This window comes from Rhincodon typus, chromosome 15 (assembly GCF_021869965.1).
Source record: "Rhincodon typus isolate 14 chromosome 15, sRhiTyp1.1, whole genome shotgun sequence".
Classification (NCBI taxonomy): Eukaryota; Metazoa; Chordata; class Chondrichthyes; order Orectolobiformes; family Rhincodontidae; genus Rhincodon; species Rhincodon typus.
Window position 1 is genome coordinate 59,749,755 of NC_063346.1, and position 19,065 is coordinate 59,768,819.

Genomic DNA, 19,065 nt, shown 5'->3' on the forward strand with positions numbered 1-19,065 from the left:
AGGACTAGCTGCCTCTTTGTACTGATGAAGGGTCTAGGCCCGAAACGTCAGCCTTTCTGCTCCTATGATGCTGCTTGGCCTGCTGTGTTCATCCAGCTCTGCACCTTGTTGTCTCGGATTCTCCAGCATCTGCAGTTCCTACTATCTCTGCCTCTTTGTACTGTTGGCTACCTGAGTGCTCAGTAGGAGGTGAGCAGCCTTGTGTTAACAGAGCTCATGGTGGATGTGGGAAGGAGATGATGTACTATGGTTTCCGTGGAATCAGTGGGATGTGAGGAGACAAGTGCAGGAGGCCCTTGAAAACATCCAAAGAAAGGAGTGACAGCAGATAGTCAGTTCCTGGCTCCTGGGCCCAAGGACCTGGCAGCAGTGCCATGATAAGTCAAATGAACTTGTATATCTTGCCAAGTTCAATTAATGCATCTTTTCTTAACCCGATATCCTTTGCTGCCTCAGTTGCTCACTCTGCTAATTATATCATAGCTGCATTACTCAGCCAATAGTGTTCCCTGACTCTCCAGACTTACTCCTAACATCTAGATATTCCACATCACACTCACAGATTTAACAATACTATAAACCTCACACTCACTTCTCAGTGCCTACGCAGATCTCCTGCTGTCCGGTTGTGGCTGTCACGTCACTCAAACGCCATGCTACAGAACATTCTGACCTCCCTCTCTTTTTGGAGAAGGTGGCACAGATAGAAGAGAGCAAGGCAGCATTGGCAGGATACAAGAAAGCCAACATCTCCTGAGCCACAGAGAGGAGATAGCTATCCGTATCATGTCCCTATTCCATCTAATATTGCTGAGAAAATTAAGTATGACAATATGTTCCTATCTTATCCGCTTTCTCGAATTTCATCTCATCCTCATCCTGCAGCCTAGTAACCTTAACTGCTTAGGTTGTTGTTTACCCACCTCATCCCCTTTCATTTACACCAGCTCTAACCTCCAACATCCTGCTTTTAGACTCCCAAGAAAGACTACTTTTTTAATTCACTCATGGGAAGAGGGATGTGATGACCTCTTGGTTTTATTGTTAGAATATTAATCCAGAAACTCAGCTAATGTTCTGGGGACTCGGGTTCGAATCCTGCCTTGGCAGATGGTGGAATTTGAATTCAATGGGAAAGAAAAATCTGGAATTAAGAATCTACTGCTAACCATGAAACTGCTGCTGACTGTTGTAAAAACCCATCTGGCTCCCTGATGTTCTTCAGGGAAGGAAATCTGCCTCCTCACCTGGTCTGGCTCTCAGCTGCCTTCTGATATGGCCTAGCAAGTCACTCAGTTCAGGGGCAGCTAGGGACAGGCAATGAATCCCACAAGTGAATTGAAAAGTCGCATGAGTGGGTATTGCTGGCTGGGCCAACATTTATTACCTGTCTTTAATTGCCCTTGAGAAACTGGTGGTGAGCTGCCTTCTTGAACCTGTAGTCCATGTGCTGAAGGTACACCCACAACACCCTTAGGGAGGCAATTCCAAAATTTTGAGCCAGTGTCAGCGAAGGAATGGTGATGTATTTCCAATCAGGATGGTGAGTGGCTTGGAGGGAAACCTGTAGGATGTGTTGATCGGCTGCTGAGGAGGGGATTGGGGGAGAGAGAGAGAGAGAGAGAGAGAAAAAGTACAGTGTTGAGGAAGAGGCCTTGTTAAAGCCCTTTTTCTGATTAAGATTTATGTGCTGCTCGACTGCCTATTGCTCCAATCTTTCAATACACTCATAAAGTCTGTTGTTATACTTCTTACACTTCACTGGACATCCACAAGTTTTGTGTAATCTGTAAATTCTAAAGTCTCTACCCAAGTCTATGTCATTAAAGTAAATAAAGCAAAGCTGACGTCCCAATAACAGCCCTTGGGAAACCCCACGGTGTAACATGATTCAATGTAAAAACAACCATTCTCCACAACTCTCTGTTTCCTGTTTTTCAACCAATGGGACTTGAAATGTTAACCCTGTTTCTCTTTCCACAGATGCTGTCAGACCTGCTAAATTTCTTCAGTGTGTGCTGTTTTAATGCCTTGAGGCAGCTTGCGTGGGGCTGGCCTGTGAAGAGGGTGGGGGTTGCACATCAGGGGATGGTTGGTCTGTGAATCCTGTCTTTTAAATCCTCACCATTAGCAGCAGACCACAGCTGATGTCATTGGCCATCCTGTGGAATAGTTTACCTTACTTCTAATTTTTTTCATTTCTGTTTCCTTAAGACACTCTCATTTTCACTTCTCTGACTGTGGTACTACTCATTTTTCTAAAGCCTGCAGACATCTGGATTGGTCTGTACCCTCAGGAATCTACCTGCTGTCTAAAATTGGACAGTTGATCCAAAGGTTGTCTTTTAAATATCTTCTTCTGTGGAAATATGCCTCACGGTATCCTAACTGACAAAGAGGGATTGGGATCTGCAAATGGAGTAAAGGCAGAGGATTATTGGAGGTTCCTCAAGGTAGTAGCCCAGGCCCAACCATTTTAGTTGGTTCATCAATGACCTTCCTCCATCATAAGGTCAACAGTGGAGATGCTTGATGATGATTACACAATGTTCAGCACCATTCACAACTGTTCCAAAATCTGTGTTGATGTCCAGTTTCTAGGTCTTCCTGATGCTTACCCACCTGATTAACTGCCCTTTTTGCCACCTTCGCCATTACTTCTTAGAAGAGGAAAATCCTACCTTTTCTAGAAGCAACAAGGTTCCCAATTTTTAGTATGACAATCAATAGATATATTAGTAAAACTAGAGTTAAGATAAACTGAAGAACATTGCCAGGAACAGTCTTGTACTGCAATCCCTATCTACTTCATATTGTCTTTACCAATTATGTCTGAGCTGGTTTTAAGTAATTTTGCCTCTTGATGTGACCTTCTATATTGAAACTTTTAATCTCATCAAAGGATGGTCTGCCTTAATTTGCAAGTATGCATTTAATCAATATAACTGGATGTGGCAATCATGGCTCAAACGTTCCTCAGAAAATGAAAAGTTTAAGCAAAACTGTTACTAAAATCTATTTTTCATTCACCTGTTTGAGCACTCATCGTAGCCTCATAGCCAATTATCCTTTCTCACTCTGCCAGAGAATTTCTTCTTGTACAGTGGACGTGAGCTGTTTGATTTTATCCCAACCTGCGTGGATATAGGTGTTCAGATAAGTTGTGTGGTCCAGGCATCCTGTCAGCGCAAGAACTAACGGGGCTGGTTGCTTGGAATTGAAGAAGGAAAGTTCTTGAGAAATGATGACTGCTGTTATTTACATTTCTGGCTGCTGTCCAAAAACCAAAGGTATAAGACTTCCTGCATTCTTGCACTGTCCTTTGGCTGATATCCAGATGCTTACTTTTGTTAAGCGCCCAGTTCTAGTCTATTGCTTTCAAAAACTTTTTTTTTTCAAATCTCTCAATTTTATCCCTTTCCCTGCAGTCTCCTCCATTCCTACAATCCTCCCTGAGATCTCTTCCCAATTTTGATCGCTCCACTGTTGACAGTCGTGCATTTAACTGCCTAGGCCTAAGCTCTGGCATTCCCTTTGTCAGTTGCTATATCTCCCTACTCCTCTTCTTCTTTAAGGAATTTCTTATAACCTCCTTCATTGATCAAGATTTTGTTCCGTTCTTATTTTATTTCATCCTGTGTCTTGATGCCAATCTTTAATTAACACTCCTTTGAAAAAGGCATGAAATGTCTTTTCATGTTGAAGGTTGGATTGACTGTGAGGATTTAACTTTTGGTTTGTTTTAATTGCTTTTCATTTATTGATTTTTTTTCCTTTGGCGAATTTACATGTCATTTTTGCATTTTATATAGTTTCTTTTTCACCTACTATTGAAGTAAGTGGCAATGTCAATCCAAATTCCCTGAGGAGTAGAAATCACACGACACTAGGTTATAGTCCAACAGGTTTATTTGAAAACACAAGCTTTCGGAGCTTCAGTTCTCCTTCAGGTGTTAGTATAGAATTCAGGCAATTTCTCTTTGCCTCATAGAATTAACACTAAGAAGGTGTGGCAGAACAGAGATGAGCTGCCAAAAAACTCCCCCTTCTAAGATTCACAAAATCTATTTTAAACTTTATATTGGTTTGCACAGCTCTGAAATGTTTGTTGCTAAAATACAATAATTTCATTAATGCAGGGGCAGCAGTAATAATTCCAAGTATCAATAATGTTAATTTATGTAAAGTTTTAACCATATACCTTATATACCACGGATTACAGATTACTTAATCTTTATAGATCCATATACTAAAGATTGAACATGGCTTATAAGCTTCAGCAATTCTGGTGTGTAGGTCAAGGATTATCTACGGCAACCTTGTAGCCTTTTGCCTGTGGTATAGCATACAACTCCCAGAATCTCTCACTGTAAACAGATGCAAAACATACTTATTTAAGAGCAAACGTGAGAGAGTCCAAATGTACAATCACGACTGGATAGTAATTGTGCAGGCCCTAGTGATAAGTTCCACATTTCCAATGGCAAAGCCTGTACGTGTTTAAGATAGATATTGACTGAAGATTTATGGCTGCCCATTTTGCACTATTGCACAAAGTGAGAATAACTCAATTTTCTGATTTAAAATTAAGAAAAACCGACTTTGTATTTTTAAAAATGGCAACAACTTTATCACTTTGTATTTATTTTTTCAGCTTGTCTTGATCAACAAGGGTGATATTCCTGCTGCGTACACCCGGATTCCTGCACGCAACCTGTTGGGGTCCTATTTCTGTTTGAACCCATGTGAAGGGACCCTGTTGCCAGGCAAATGCCAGTTGTTGGAGGTGACTTTCAAAGCTGCGATTCTTGGGAATTTCATAGTAGATTTATTTCTTTCAGTGAAAGGAACCCCTGAGCCAGTCCAAGTGACTTTCAAGTAAGCTGCTTTTTCTTTATCCAGACACAATTTGTGTATTTTCTTGTTTTTTTTCCATTTTGTGTGGTGAAAGGTAATATATGGCTCAAGGTTGAATGTGGCAAGGAGCTTCTTGAAGATTAACATAAGATATAGGAGCAGAATTTGGCCAGTTGGCCTGTTGGGTTTGGTCTGTCATTTGGTCATTGCTGATACGTTTCTTAACTCCATTCTCCTGCCTCCTCCTATAATCTTTGATCCACTTACTAATCAAGATCCTATCTATCTCTATCTTAAATACGCTCTAAGTCTCAATGAGATGCCCCTCATGCTTCCAAACTCCATTGAGTGCAGACCTGGATTCCTCAATCGCTCCTCATGTGACAAGCCCTTCATTCCTGGGATCATTTTTGTAAACCTCCTCTGGACATCTCCAACACCAGCATATCCTTCCTCATCTACAGAGTTTAAAACTTTTTAGCATGTCTGGCAGCACCTCTGGAGAGAAAATAGAGTTAATGTTTCGGATCCAATGACCCTTTTTCAGAACTGGATCCGAAGCATTAAATCTGTTTTGTCTCCACAGGTGCTGCGAAACTGACTGAGTTTTTCCAGCATTTCTGTTTGTGTTCACAATGATGATCCCTGGTTTGGAGGAATAGTCTTACGAGCAAAGGTAAAACAGTTTGGCACTCTACTCACTGGAATTTAGAAGAATGAGAGTTGATCTCATTGAAACATACAGGATTCTTAAGGGGCTTGCTAGGGTAAATGTTATGAGGATGTTTCCCCTCATAGGAGAGTCTAGAATCAGAAAGCATAATTTCAGAATAAAGGGGTGCCAATTTAAGACTCAGATGAAGGGGAATTTCTCCTCTGTGGGTTGAGAATCTTTGGAACTCCTTGCCACAGAGAGCTGTGGGTGCAGAGTACTTGCATTTATTTAAGGCTGAGATAAATAGATTCTTGATCAAAAGGAGGATCAAGGGTTATGGGAAAAATGCAGAACAGTGAATGTGAGGAATTTCAGCTCAGCCATGATCCTACTGAATGGCCAAGCAGGCTCGAGTGGCTGAAAGTCCTACTCCTATTCCTATTTCTTAAGGTCGTGTGGTCTTTGTGGAAGATGGTGACCTCCTTCTGCCATTCCCTGAAAGAGAATCTCCAGCTCCTTCATCCACAATTTCCAGCATTAAATACAGGCCAATGTTGAGTGGCTGCCCTCACCTTGGTGACGTGTTTTTGGCTTCTCGTGACATCTTGCTTCCCTCTGGTGAAATGGAAGGCTTTGGAACAATCAGCAGATTCTCCCACAGGCCAGTCAGATGGTTTCTGTGGGGTGTCAAAAAGAGCCCCAAACCTCACGTAACCCACCTGTCCCCTCTGGCCCTGAGTGAGTATGAAGCTCGTTTGCATACCAATTAAAAGGTCAATCAAGGAACATCTGAATTTTCATTGGAGTTGGTTTCTGACCAACACCAGCTCCTATTCCATAGAAGAGATATTGAACTCAAAATGTTAACTCTGTTTCTCCCTCCACATATGTTGCCAGACCTGCTGAGTTTCTCCAGCTCTTTCTGATTTTATCCTTATTTCCCATATTTGTCGAGAAAATTCAGTAATAAGTATTTTGTCAGGGAGTGTAAAATTTTGAGCATCACTTTCTCTGTTTTGTTCACTGTGGCTTTGGCTATTTAGTTCTGTATTCCATTTGGTTTATTAATAATTGTGGTGTAATGATTGGACAGGTTGAAGGTCAGCTCTAAAACTTTAGATCATTTTTAGCTTCACTCTCAGCATATTTGCGTCAATAATGAAGTCTAAATGAGGGTCAAGTTAATATTTTTAACTTGTGGGTCTTCATTGTTTTCAACATGTCTGCAAGCTTCAGCACATTTGACCACAATTTCCTCCTCCAATCCTCCACTCCTCCCACCATTGTCTCGTAGAGAGGAGCTCCATTCACATGGTTCCAATTTTATATAGCTAATTGTTGGCAACAATTCACCTATTATGACATTTCACCTTCCTCCCACACCATTTCTCAAGCCTATCTTTGACCCCTCCTGTTTCTCATTTACATCTTTCCCCTTGACAATATCAATAGTAAACTTATCGGTTTCTGCATTTACACTAATGGCAGTCACCTCTACCTCACTGACACCTCACTCATCTCTTCCATTGATGCTACAATTTCAGATTTAATGTCCAATATGCAATTTTAAATGACTAGATTTTTTTTTCAATTAAGTATTGAAGAAATAAGGCTATTGTCTTTGGTCTCTATTATGACCTATTCACTGACTCCATTCTGCTTCCTGGCAATTTTCTGAAACAGAATCAGACTGTTTTGCATTATAATGCTTAGGTGACCCATTTTATGAGGAATTATTATGTCAAAGGTACTATATGTTTATAAGTGGTCAAGTTTCAGGAATCAGACTTGTCTGCTCCACAGTTACCACACCAGACTGGAAGCTAAGACTGTTAATAGTGCTGATTTGCAGGCACAAAATCTGTTAAAATTCCACAACATGTGGGGCAACCCAGTCATCCATTTTTCTATCCAATATCCACATCCCCTGGCTATTTAGCCATCACTATTAATATCAGGCCCATGTCTTTACAAAGCTGTTACTTTGTAGGCTAGAATCCTTCTGTGGGACTCTGAAAGCTATTGTTTAGCTTTCACAGGCAGGAGAATGGGGTAGACATAATGATATTTTGTCATGCTGATCAATTGACTTTTTCAACTGACTAAAGTTGAAAATAACTTGATCCGACTAGTGGTGAGACGTACTTTTCTCATTGCTGTTTTTACCTTAATTCTACTTTTTTTTTTAGGTGTGAGAGTTTTAATAATGGTGCAGTGAATCTGATGAATCTAGTATCTTCTTTGATTGGTTTCTGAGAGTACTTTTGCTAGAAATCTTCTAAAGTGTTGACTGGAGCCTCAGTCCCAGTCAGAAACGTTCTGCTGTTCTGTTACATTTGGAAAGAGATTGCCTATTTTGTTTCACTGGTTAAGTATTGACATGTTCACCTTGGACTGTATTCATTATCATTGAAACTTGCCGAGTGTCGGCATTGAACTGCTAAAAATTATTTTCTTAGTGGCCTTGCAGATGCATCGCTAATTGTTACAGCCAACTGCTGCATAAAATATGCTGATAACTGCTTGTTTCCTGCAGGGGACATGTCATTGGACCTACCTTTCATTTCAATATGCCTGTACTGAACTTTGGGGAAGTGTCCTTTGGTGAGTATATAATATGTTAGTGCCACATAGTGGCTATTAGGAAAAGAATTGCAAAGAAATGAAGAATTCCTGTGCCATTTAATAATCAGGAATGAAGTTTCTATTCATGTGGAATTTTCAAATTTATGATTAATTCAGTGGCCCTTACGAAAGAACTCTCTGATACATTTCTTTACATCCATTTCATGTCCATCAAGTTTGTTGGCCCCAAAAGCCACATCTGATCATTTGTAATGGTAAAGCAGATATCTTCATTTTCACATTGGCCTCGTGCAAGTCCTATAGCTTTGACTGGCTTTCTTTGAGTTAATAGCACATTCAGAGTCTGGCAGTAACTCAGGAATGCAGGGTTTCAGCAGTGTAAGAGTGGTTCTTTTGGCAAGATTGTCATAGGTGATATTTTCAGTAAAATATTTAGTGACAGATAATTAGACGGCATCCATTTATATTCAAATTTATGATCATTCAATGGGCACCAGTCATTAATAATAACTGATTTATGGACGACTGATTGATTATTCAGTGTATTGTTACTGACAAGCCATCTGCATAAGGTTTAAATTGCAGTTCTAAATTAGACACAGTTCTATTCTTTATAAAGCTGGACAAATTGGTCTATTAGAAGAGGTATTGTTTGATCGACTTAGATTAGTTGTGGATGAGCTGAATACCAATGCAAGAGAATTTTGTTTTCCAATGTTCATTCAAAAAAAACATAAACAATATCATCTCAATTATTCATTCTCCTTGCTACACAATTGGAAATGACCTTTGGCTCAGTGGAATAAATCACCCACAACACACCTCTGCTATTTGATAAGATGATCCCCTTACTGATATCAGCATCTGTCCAAGAAGAGTGATACAGATTATCTTTGAGCCTCCTTAAGGGAAATCATTAAGGATACTTGTATTGTTCTGCTTTGAAGTCCTTCACCATGAAAACTTTATGTCAAAATGTCCAAGTGAAAATGATCCAGATGGGTCTAATCCTTAAGATCTCTGGCACCTTGTTGGACAGCATGAAGGTGGACATGGTGCTCTCTGAGGACCTAGTGTTTGCAATGAGTTTGGAGAGAGACAGCAGGCCTCTTTGTTGAGGTATGCACTGATTTCCAGTGCCCTCTTATGGAGGAGGAGAGAAGAAATATCAGAGAAGTTGCCTTTTTCTGCAGTTTTGGATGGAGTGGGTTTGACTGTACAGCATCTATTTTTTTTTGGTCATGTCCAAGAAAATCCAGCAAACTGGTTCAAGGATTTTGATAGTAGGCCCAGATGGTGCTGATCTAGTCTGAGTGCAGTGTCTGACTACCTTTACATCTGGGGTCCTTGACAAATAAGGATTTTATATCGAGCTGTAGCAGTAGACATTTTAGTCAATCAAAACTTTTTGTGTTTCTTTGAGTACGCTATATTTCAATTGCAGCAAAGTTTCTGGGACTTTTCTAATGCAGTGGATGAAGTGTCAGATTCTGATGTTGGCACTGTGAACACTGTGATCTTTGTGGAGGTTCATGGAACAGGAGCAGAGGACTGTCTCTCTTTGTCCTGATTGACCTGCCTGTTATAAATGAAACAAATTTCCTGTTTAATGTAAAGACTGGATTTCTTCTGAAAAGATGTTAAAGGGTATACGTATTAGATTAAGAAGTTTTACTGAAAGGGAACATTCCAAAACCCAGTGACGATCAAAGTTTGTGCATGAACATTCTTCTCAGATTGATTCAGTAAAACAATGGAATCATGGGCTGGACTTCAGTAAAATGGTATGATTTCAAAAATGGCAGATGATATTCTTTCAATGTTCTCTCATCTCGGGAGTCATTCATGCGGATTGGAAAATTGTTGAGGTTGTGCATGCTACTCTGCCATTTAAGAAAAGCAAGAGAGGGAAGCCAACTCAGTATAGACCAATTAGTCAAATATCTATTGTCAGATAGCATCCAGTCTGTTATTAAGTATACTGTGACTGAACAGTTTGAAACTTTTCAGCTGATCAGAAACAGCCAGCATGGATTTGTAAAGGGTAGATCACTTTTGATGAAACTGTTAGAATCTTTTGAAGAAATGGCTAAAATAGGAGGCAAGGAATATCAATGGATGTTATTTATATGTACTTCCAGAGGGCAACTGACTGTTACCTAAAGATGAACTCTGTTAACTTGAAAGCAGTTATCAATATGGTTAGGAAATGGACTGAGAGATCATAGACAGTGATTGGGGTTAATACCAGGATGTGACAAGTGGTGTCTTGCAAGGATCTGTGTTGGGGGCCTTCAGCTATTCACTGCATCTTTCGTGACTTAGATGATGGGTTAGAAACCCACATATCCAGATCTGCTGATCACGTATAGATAGATTGTATTGTAAACCATGCAAATTAAAGCATAAAATTACAAAGAGATATTGAAAGCTTAAATAGTTAGGAAAATGTGGCAAATGAAGGCATTTTGGACTTAAAAAAACAGTGGAAAACTTAATAAATGGTGAAGAGTTAGAAGCAACAGAGCTCTGCGGGGGTACATATATCATTAAAATGACAAACTAAATAAGGAAAATAATTTTTAAAACTAAATGCTTTTCAGTCACAGATTTAGAATGCAAAGAGGTAGAAGTCCTTTTTTAGCTATAAGTCTGGTTGGACCATGCCTGGGGTATTTTTCTGGAGCACTACCTTGCAACAGACTTGTGAGGAATGTTATATGTCATAATATAAAAGGGACAGAAGTAACTTGGGTAAAAAAAAAGTCTGGGTGATTGGAAATGGAGAATAATGGTCAATGGATTTTTTTTGGTCTAGAGGAAGATCCCCAGGGGTCGGTATTGGGACACTTCTTTTTCATGATATATATATTGATGATCTGGATCTTGGAGCAGGAGACAACTTCAAAGTTTGCAGATGACACAAAAAGTGGAAGAATTGTAAACTGTGAGGAGAACAATATGTAAGTCCAAAATGGACATTGACAAGTTGGTGGAGTGGGCAGATAAGTAGCAGATGAGGTTCAGTGCAGAGAAATGTGAGGTGATGCACTTATGTAGGAAGTATGTTGAAAGACAATCCAAAAGGGGCTACAGAAACAGAGAAAATTGGGTCTATATGTGCACAGATCATTGAATATGGCAGGAAGGTGGAGGGTGTAACTAATAAAGTGTTCTTGGTGTTATTAATAGAGGTGTACAGTTTAAAAGCAAGGACGTGATAGTGAACTTGTATAAGACACTTATTAGACCTCAGCTGGTGTGTTGTGTACAGTTGTGGGCACCACATTATAAGAAGGATGTGAATGCATTGGAGAGAGTGCAGAAGTAATTTACAAGAATGTTTCTAGGAATGAGAAACTTCAGTTATGAGGATAGAATGAAGCAGCTGGGATTGTTCTTCTTGGAAAGAAAAAGGCTGAGGGGCAATCTGATAGTGGTTTACAAAATCATGAGTGGACTGGACAGAGTAGTTAGGGAGAAACTGTTCCCCTCGTAAAAGGAACAAGAACAAGAGGGCGTAGATTTAAAGTGAAGTACAAATGAAACAAAGGTGATGTGAGAAAAAAAATCTTTTTCACACAGCTGATAGTTCGTGTATGGAATGCACTGCCTGGAAATGTGGTGAAGGCAGATTGAATTGAGGCATTCAAGAAAGCATTGAATGATCGTTTAGACAGAAATAATGTGCAAGAGACAAGGCAGAAGATTGGTCATCAGGTAATGATGATCATTTGAAGAGCTGGCATGAGCATGAGAGGCCAGATGTCTTTCTTCTGCACTGTAATAATTCTATGATTCTTTGATACTTCGGAAAGTTTAAGGTACAATGCTTTAGGAAGAATATATCACCCCATGAAGGGAGTTTACTGTGAAGTTTACCAGAATAATACTGGTGTTCCAAGAGTTAAGTTACAGGAAGGGATTGTTTAGTCTAGGACAAGAGCAAAATATTCCCAATGCTGGAAATCTGTAATTAATACAAGAAATGCACAAAATAATTCAGCAGAGTTGTTGATATCTGTGGACAAAGAAACAGACTTAAAGGATTGGGTTATCATGTTCCACGTAGATAATAAGAATTTCCCAGCTTTGCTTTCCTACCTCAGGAAGAATTTCCTTCAAGGGAGTGATCTGCTCTGTAAACAGTTTGGATATGGCTACGGGGTCTGCTTTGTGCCAAGATAGCCTTGTTAAAATGCCTACCTCGGTTCACTGGGATTTCATTCCGAGTTGCATTGTTTAATGGTAAGCTCTCTCGTCCACACATCACATTCCATCACTCCCATGCCTAATCCATTCCAACAGCCACTCCCAATAACCCTTCATACTATATGTCAGCTATACCCTCTCCATCCAACCCCAATGAACCCACAGACCCTTCATAGCAACTGAACTGTATTGAATCCTGATGCCCTCTTGACAACACTAGCCCCTCTACTCACCCTCATGACTCATAAGTATTGCAGGTGAACTTATGCTCTCCAACACATTTCAGCTGCCCCTCATATCGGTTATGCCAACTTCCACCTGTCCTCATGATCCCACGTGTGCTTTACCCAAATTATATTACTCAATCCAATTTATAATCCTCCATTCACTCTGAATAACCCTTCATTTCTGAAATAACAACCCATACCCTTCATCGACTTCAATAACCCCTCTTACTCTCCACCATAACACATTGCACTTTTCTGTCCATTCGCCTAGTATGGACTCTGCACTGGTACAGAACCAATAAAACCTCTCATAACAATGATATCTAAATCTGTTAATAGTATGCTACAAGTGTCTGCCGAGGATTGAACATAGTACAGCACAGTACAGGCCCTTCGGTCCATGATATAGAAGATAATAAGGCCAATAGGTTTTAGGAAATCATTTATTTATTGCATTAAAAATTGTATAAAGGAGAGTCAGGAAGGGAGCAGAGCATGATGGTGTGAGTAGAAATAAAACTGTGACCTAAAGGATATATTTCTGGACTCTGTCTAACCAGCATTTAACCTTTGTTATTATCATATGTAGAAAATCTTAATGACAGTAATTCATAGCATTCCTAAAAAAAACTGCTGTTACCACAGCCCTATAAAAGTGTCAATCAACCAGACCCTTAAATTATCAACAGCAGAAATGACAAGCACTTGACACCTATTTATCTCATGTTACTCAATATTGATTCATTAACAAAATAGATCTAAAAATGCTGTGATTTAAGCATTGGCCCTTATATAGCTGTTGCCTGAACTAATGGAAATATGTGCTCTCAGCTAATTTTACAATGCCTGTAGATTATTGGAAGAACAGAAGGGAAGATCTGTGATAGAATGAAAGACAGTAGGGATTAAATGACAAAGGAGCTTGCAAAATAAAGCTAAATATAATAGAACATGCTGGAAACCTACTATGTTTCTAACTTTTTCCAATTTTGTTGAAAGGCCATTGACCTGAGCTGGCAATTCCTTTTGTCTCCTGTAGGCCGCCTGTTCTGCTAAGTCTTCCTGGAATTTTATGTTTTTATTTCACATTTCCAGCAGTTGCAGGATCTTACTTCTGTACCAAAGTGAATTTGATAGTTGGAAAAATTTGTCATGAACTGGGGCAGCAAATGGAGACAGCATTTATAAAGCTGAGTCACATCCTTGTTTTTAAAGATCTCCAGTATTTCCACTACTGCACAGAATCCTAGGCTGGCATCTGCCATTTGCACAGTTTTGATCTTCATATGGCGCTATTTTATTACTTTTAGATGAACTTCTCACTAATTTATTTCCCTCTGCACTAATTGCTGTAACAGAAACACAGGGAAGATGGAAATCTGGAAATAACTGTCGTGAAAATGGAATGTTACAGAGTAGTGAAAGACAAAACAACACATCAAAAATAATGGGAGGAAAAAATCAAAATAATCAAGAGAAAAGCTGTGAATAAAAAGAAAGAGGTTGAAATTGTTTGCTTCAGACTCCAGCCAGATCAGTAAAGGATTTCAAGGGTGGTGAACACCCAACTATGTCTTTAAAAGAAAGACTTCTATTAGTGTAGCTCATTTTAAACCACAAGATAGCTCAAAACATTTTACAGTGAATTAAGTACCGATGACAGTGATCACTGTTGTAATATAGGCACACAGCAAACTCCTGTGAAGAAGAATGTAATAATAACCAGCTAAACTAGTTTTTGGACTTGCTGATTGAGGAAAAATTAATGTCCTGGAAAGTGGGACAGGATTAGAAAGAGGAAAAATGAGAGGGAATCATGCAGGCACCGGCTGCCATGTGTCTAAAGCAGCAGGACACTTCATTAGCTCGTTGAAACAACAGTGAGATGTACAGTTTTCTCGTTTGTCTGGAAGCGTGTCAGCAAATGAAGGTGGAAGTTCATGAATTAAGTGCCTTTTGTTTTTAGTAAACCTTCAAAGCCAAAAAGAGCAGTATACTCCGGCCAGGTTCATAGGAGGTCTTCAAATTCCCAATGTCCTCCCTAATAAAAAGAACAGTTATTGAATTATCATGCTCCAAACCCAATGGCCTCTCTTCTCTAGTTTGTCAGGGCTAATTCCAACCTTCAAACTCTAGTCTATGATTGAGCTTCTCTACCGAATTAGTTTGGTCACTTCCTCCTTACGCTCAACCCTGATGACTGATTTCTTCCAAACCCCACATAAGAATGTTTATCCTTCCCTCACCCAAAGGTCAGAGACCATCCCTAAGAATCCCTATCACTGTTTATTCCACCGAACAGCTACCCAGACTGTCAATATGTCCGGCTGCTGGAAACAAAACAAAAGATGCAAATAACAAGGAGTTTCTGATGTTAAAATTGATGCGCTGTCCTTCCCCTGGCTTTGCCAAATTGTCAGCTGTTTTTGGTCTCTCTACACCCACTTCATCACATTGTAAATGTGATAAAAAACCTTCAAGAGTTTTTAAACTACCAGCTGTTTTATGTTTGCTGGGCTAAGACGGCCAGTGAAAAGAAGCATTGCAGTCATTATAAGGATATAAAAATGGGAATATTAAAATCACCACAAAATGAGAAAGCTTGGTTTTGTGTTCTTGATAAACATATGATACAATGTCACTGTTGCAGTTTGCATCTTTCTAAGAAAGCTAACAGGGCCTCTGAGAAGCTCTGATATAACTGGTTATTGAATGTTGTCCCATTGTTTATAGTAAACCATGAGTTGTATTGGACTAAAGTGGAAGTGACTGCAGTACATATAGGTAATTTCTATCAAACTTATGTTTCAAAACATTCTAGGTTTTCCCAAGACCATATCATGTTGCCTTACCAACACATCCCTGGTACCAATGTCAATTAAGTTGCAAATTCCTGGTGACGGCATTGGTGAAATCAGTCAAACAAGCTTCAGCCAGGCCTCAGAACGCAGAAGCATAAGTTCGTGGATAAATGTCGAATCAGGAGCACGACTCAAAGAATTTACTATAAACCCTAGTGGTGGTATCATTAAGTCCCATGTTGGAAAAGAGATTCAGGTAACAAAATATCACTTGGCCTTCGCTTGTCTGTATCCGAACCGGCATCAGCAAAAGCCTTTCAGTGGGTCTTTTACCAGCCACTGTAAGCATCTTTTCATTGAGCTAAAAAATGAAATAATAGTGTGATTTGATTAATCTTGGCTCCTGTTTAAAAAATAGTTATCCCTTCCGGACTGCAAGTTTCCATTTTATAATACTTTTGAACAATGGTGGCTGTGAAGTTTCACAGTTGCCAATTGAATTTTATGTGAAAAAATTAAAAGGAACAATTTATTTGAAGTTTCATTGCAGTCCCATTGTTATTTACATTTTTGTCATGAAATCCCACACTGTGAACCTGAAAATAATGATATTGATGCAGACTCCACACCTGCAGATTTCATCATTCTGCAATCATGATTAAAGCTGATGCCATCCATTCTTCTCTGTGTAAGTCTACTCTTCGTGGGAGATAATGAAAGGAATAATTTATATTTATGTGTTTAATCTAGCAGTTTGTACATCGAGCAGCCGCTTAAACAGATTAATTGCTCCCATTTCCACCTTTACAAATGCAAATCATCTCTTGTTTACCTTGTTATGAGCCAGTTTCTAGAATCGACAAAATAACTACACAATTTTAAATTTATCTTATCTTTAGATGACATTGTGCATTTCAAGTTAATTTTTGTGCTGAGAATGCTCTGTAAGAGACCCTTAAAGCTAGTTATTTTTTAGAGTCATTATTGTTACTTGATGAATGCACTGCATGTAGAGTTTTCAAACAACTTTTCAACAACCCTTTTCAAATATACCTCTTTATGTTGGTGACATAGATAAGGAACAGCATTCCATATGGTTCTTGTGTCAGAATCTCCCTTGTTCACAGTACTGCTTATCAAATTTGGAGATGTTTGCATTTTATTCAGGACACTTATCGATAAAGTACTTGCAACATGCAAATCCCAGGTGCTACCAAGTGGAATAGGAGGGATTGAATTCCCACCTCAGCCCCATATTAGTTCAGAGACATGTTGAGAGTTGGGGGAAATAGGAAATCTTGAAGAAAGTTTAGCGCGTCTCTCAATGGCTTTTAATCCTTTTTTTAAAATTCACATATTCAGTCCAACAGAAAGTGGAATGTTTGATGTGGGTCTGGGTTGGGAAGTTGGAAGCAGGCACTCCATTTTGGATGGAATGTGTTGGTCACTCAGCTAGCATGGTACCTTCACCAAGTTGGTGCAAGTATTACAACCACTGCCATGGTAAGCGAGAGGGCTGCTGAAGGTCTGTTCTGAGTCTAGGGGTTGATGTACCATCCTGGTATGCTGAGTTTTGCACAATTGGAGCAGGCAATGTAGTAGATGCTGAGGAACTGGGTGAATGGGAGCAGTCGCCTGAGGAGGAAGATGAGGGCAATGAGCCAGAGGAAGCTTGCCTTGTGGATGACAGACAGGACATGATTGAACACTTAGTTCCAGTGGATGCAAACTGGATGCAGAAGCCCATCATAGGCTGTCAAGATGGGCAGTGTGGCTTTGTGGCTGATGTGTTATTATGCTCTTGGTGAGGGCCAATGCTGGATTGCCAATGCTTATCTGGGTGCATGGCAGCTTCTCGAAGATGGTATGGGCATAAGGGATGGCACTCTTTTGGCAGATATCTGCCGAATGTTGAGTTGTTTTGGAAATGGTGTGTGGTTAGAGGGGGCCTGAAACAGACATGATCGATGCTTATCAGGGTATGTTGGGGAAGGTAGTTAGGTAAGATACCGCAGGAACTTTTGAGAAGCTTTGCGGTGAGAATCCCTCTAAAGACCTTGACACAACTCAGTTTGGACAAAAGTAGTAATATTCTGCCTGATTTAACCTTCTTAAAAACATGATTACCTTGAATGTTTCTCAGAGCTTTTATATAATAGCTTCTCCCCAATGACAAATGTTAAGCCAACTGGCCTGTAAATTCCTGCTTTTTGCCTCTCTTTTTGATTCAAGTGAGTTACATTCACTATTTACAAATTTAATAGAATGTTCCATAGAATTTTGGAAGGTTGGAGAATTGACACATTAACTATCTCAATAGCCATTTCTTTTAATACCCTTGGATGAAGTCCATCAGGACCCAAGACTTGTTATTTTTCAGTGGGGTAGTGTGCTGGAAATCAAGCCTTGCTTTTTCTGGAGTCCTGATTACACTGATGTTCCTCCTATTCAGTGTTGTAATCTTTCTTCGCAGAAGGCATGCTGTTCTTCTAGTTCTTCAGAATTCATCTAATCTCCTCTGCTTGGTCTAGTTATGTAGCATATTATACAAAGATTCTGTGGCACTCTCTGTCTGAAGTTTCCACCAGCCAACCCAAGCATTTCACCTTCGGGAGATCTATTATCTGTACTATGATAGCCCATGTCGAAGAACGAGCTACATTGTATCTGTGCTCAGCCTCAGTCAAGGAATTGTTTATAACAATGCCATCAGCTGTGGTTGTAGAGGGTAGGTCTTGTCTCCCAGCAGCCATTCTTACAAGGCATCTGGTCCTTGAATTGAATTAGGAGGCTGAGAGTTATCAGGGGTATAGACATCATGGCAGCTTCCAGGATATTTAGTACAGACATCTGAGATATGGTACATGAGATGATCACAGGTGACTTTTTACTGATTGAAAGTCTTTTGTGTTGTGGAAGTCACAGAGCCATAAAGATGTACGGCATGGAAACAGATCCTTTGGATCAACTTATCCATGCCAACCAGATATCCTAGATAAATCTAGTCCCAAAAATTTGCCAACATTTGGCCCATATCCCTCTAAACCCTTCCTATCCATATTCCCATCCAGATGCCTTATAAATGTTGTAATTGTACCAGCGTCTACCATTTCCTCTGGCAGTTCATTCCATTCAGGCACCACCCTCTGTGTGAAAAACTTGCCCCTTAGGTCCCTTTTAAATCATTCCCTTCTCACCTTAAACCTAATGCCCTCTAGTTTTGGATTCCCCCAGCCCAGGGGGAAAAAACCTTATCTATTCACCCTATCCATGCCCCTCATAATTTTATAAACCTCTGTAAGGTCACCCCTCAGCCTCCAGAGAAAATCGCTCCAGCCTATTCAGCCTTTCCCTATAGCTCAAACCCTCCAACATCCTTGTAAATCTTTTCTGAACCCTTTCTACTTTCACAACATTCTTCCTATAGCACGGTGACCAGAATTGCACACAGTATTCTAATAATGGCCAAAATTCCCTGTGCAGCAGCAACATAACCTCCCAAATGCTATACTCAATGCTCTGTCCAATAAAGGCAAGCATGCCAAACGCCTTCTTGACTATCCTACCTACTGCGACTCCACTTTCAAGGAACCATGAACCTGTACTCCAAGGTTAATTTGTTCAGCAACGCTCCCCAGGATCTTACCATTAAGTGTATAACTCCTGCCCTGATTTGCCTTTCCCAATGCAGCACCTCATATTTATCTAAATTGAACTCCATCTGCCA

At 39.8% G+C, this 19,065-nt stretch overlaps 1 protein-coding gene across 1 annotated transcript in view; it reads left to right on the forward strand.

Annotated features, from left to right (window-relative positions):
- hydin (HYDIN axonemal central pair apparatus protein) overlaps window positions 1-19,065 on the forward strand; it is a 677,137-nt gene that overhangs the window by 249,732 nt on the left and 408,340 nt on the right. Inside the window, exons 12-14 of the mRNA XM_048605579.1 lie at window positions 4,655-4,878; window positions 8,049-8,116; window positions 15,359-15,594. Of these exons, the coding sequence (XP_048461536.1) occupies window positions 4,655-4,878; window positions 8,049-8,116; window positions 15,359-15,594 (528 nt within the window). The remainder of the gene's footprint in view (window positions 1-4,654; window positions 4,879-8,048; window positions 8,117-15,358; window positions 15,595-19,065) is intronic.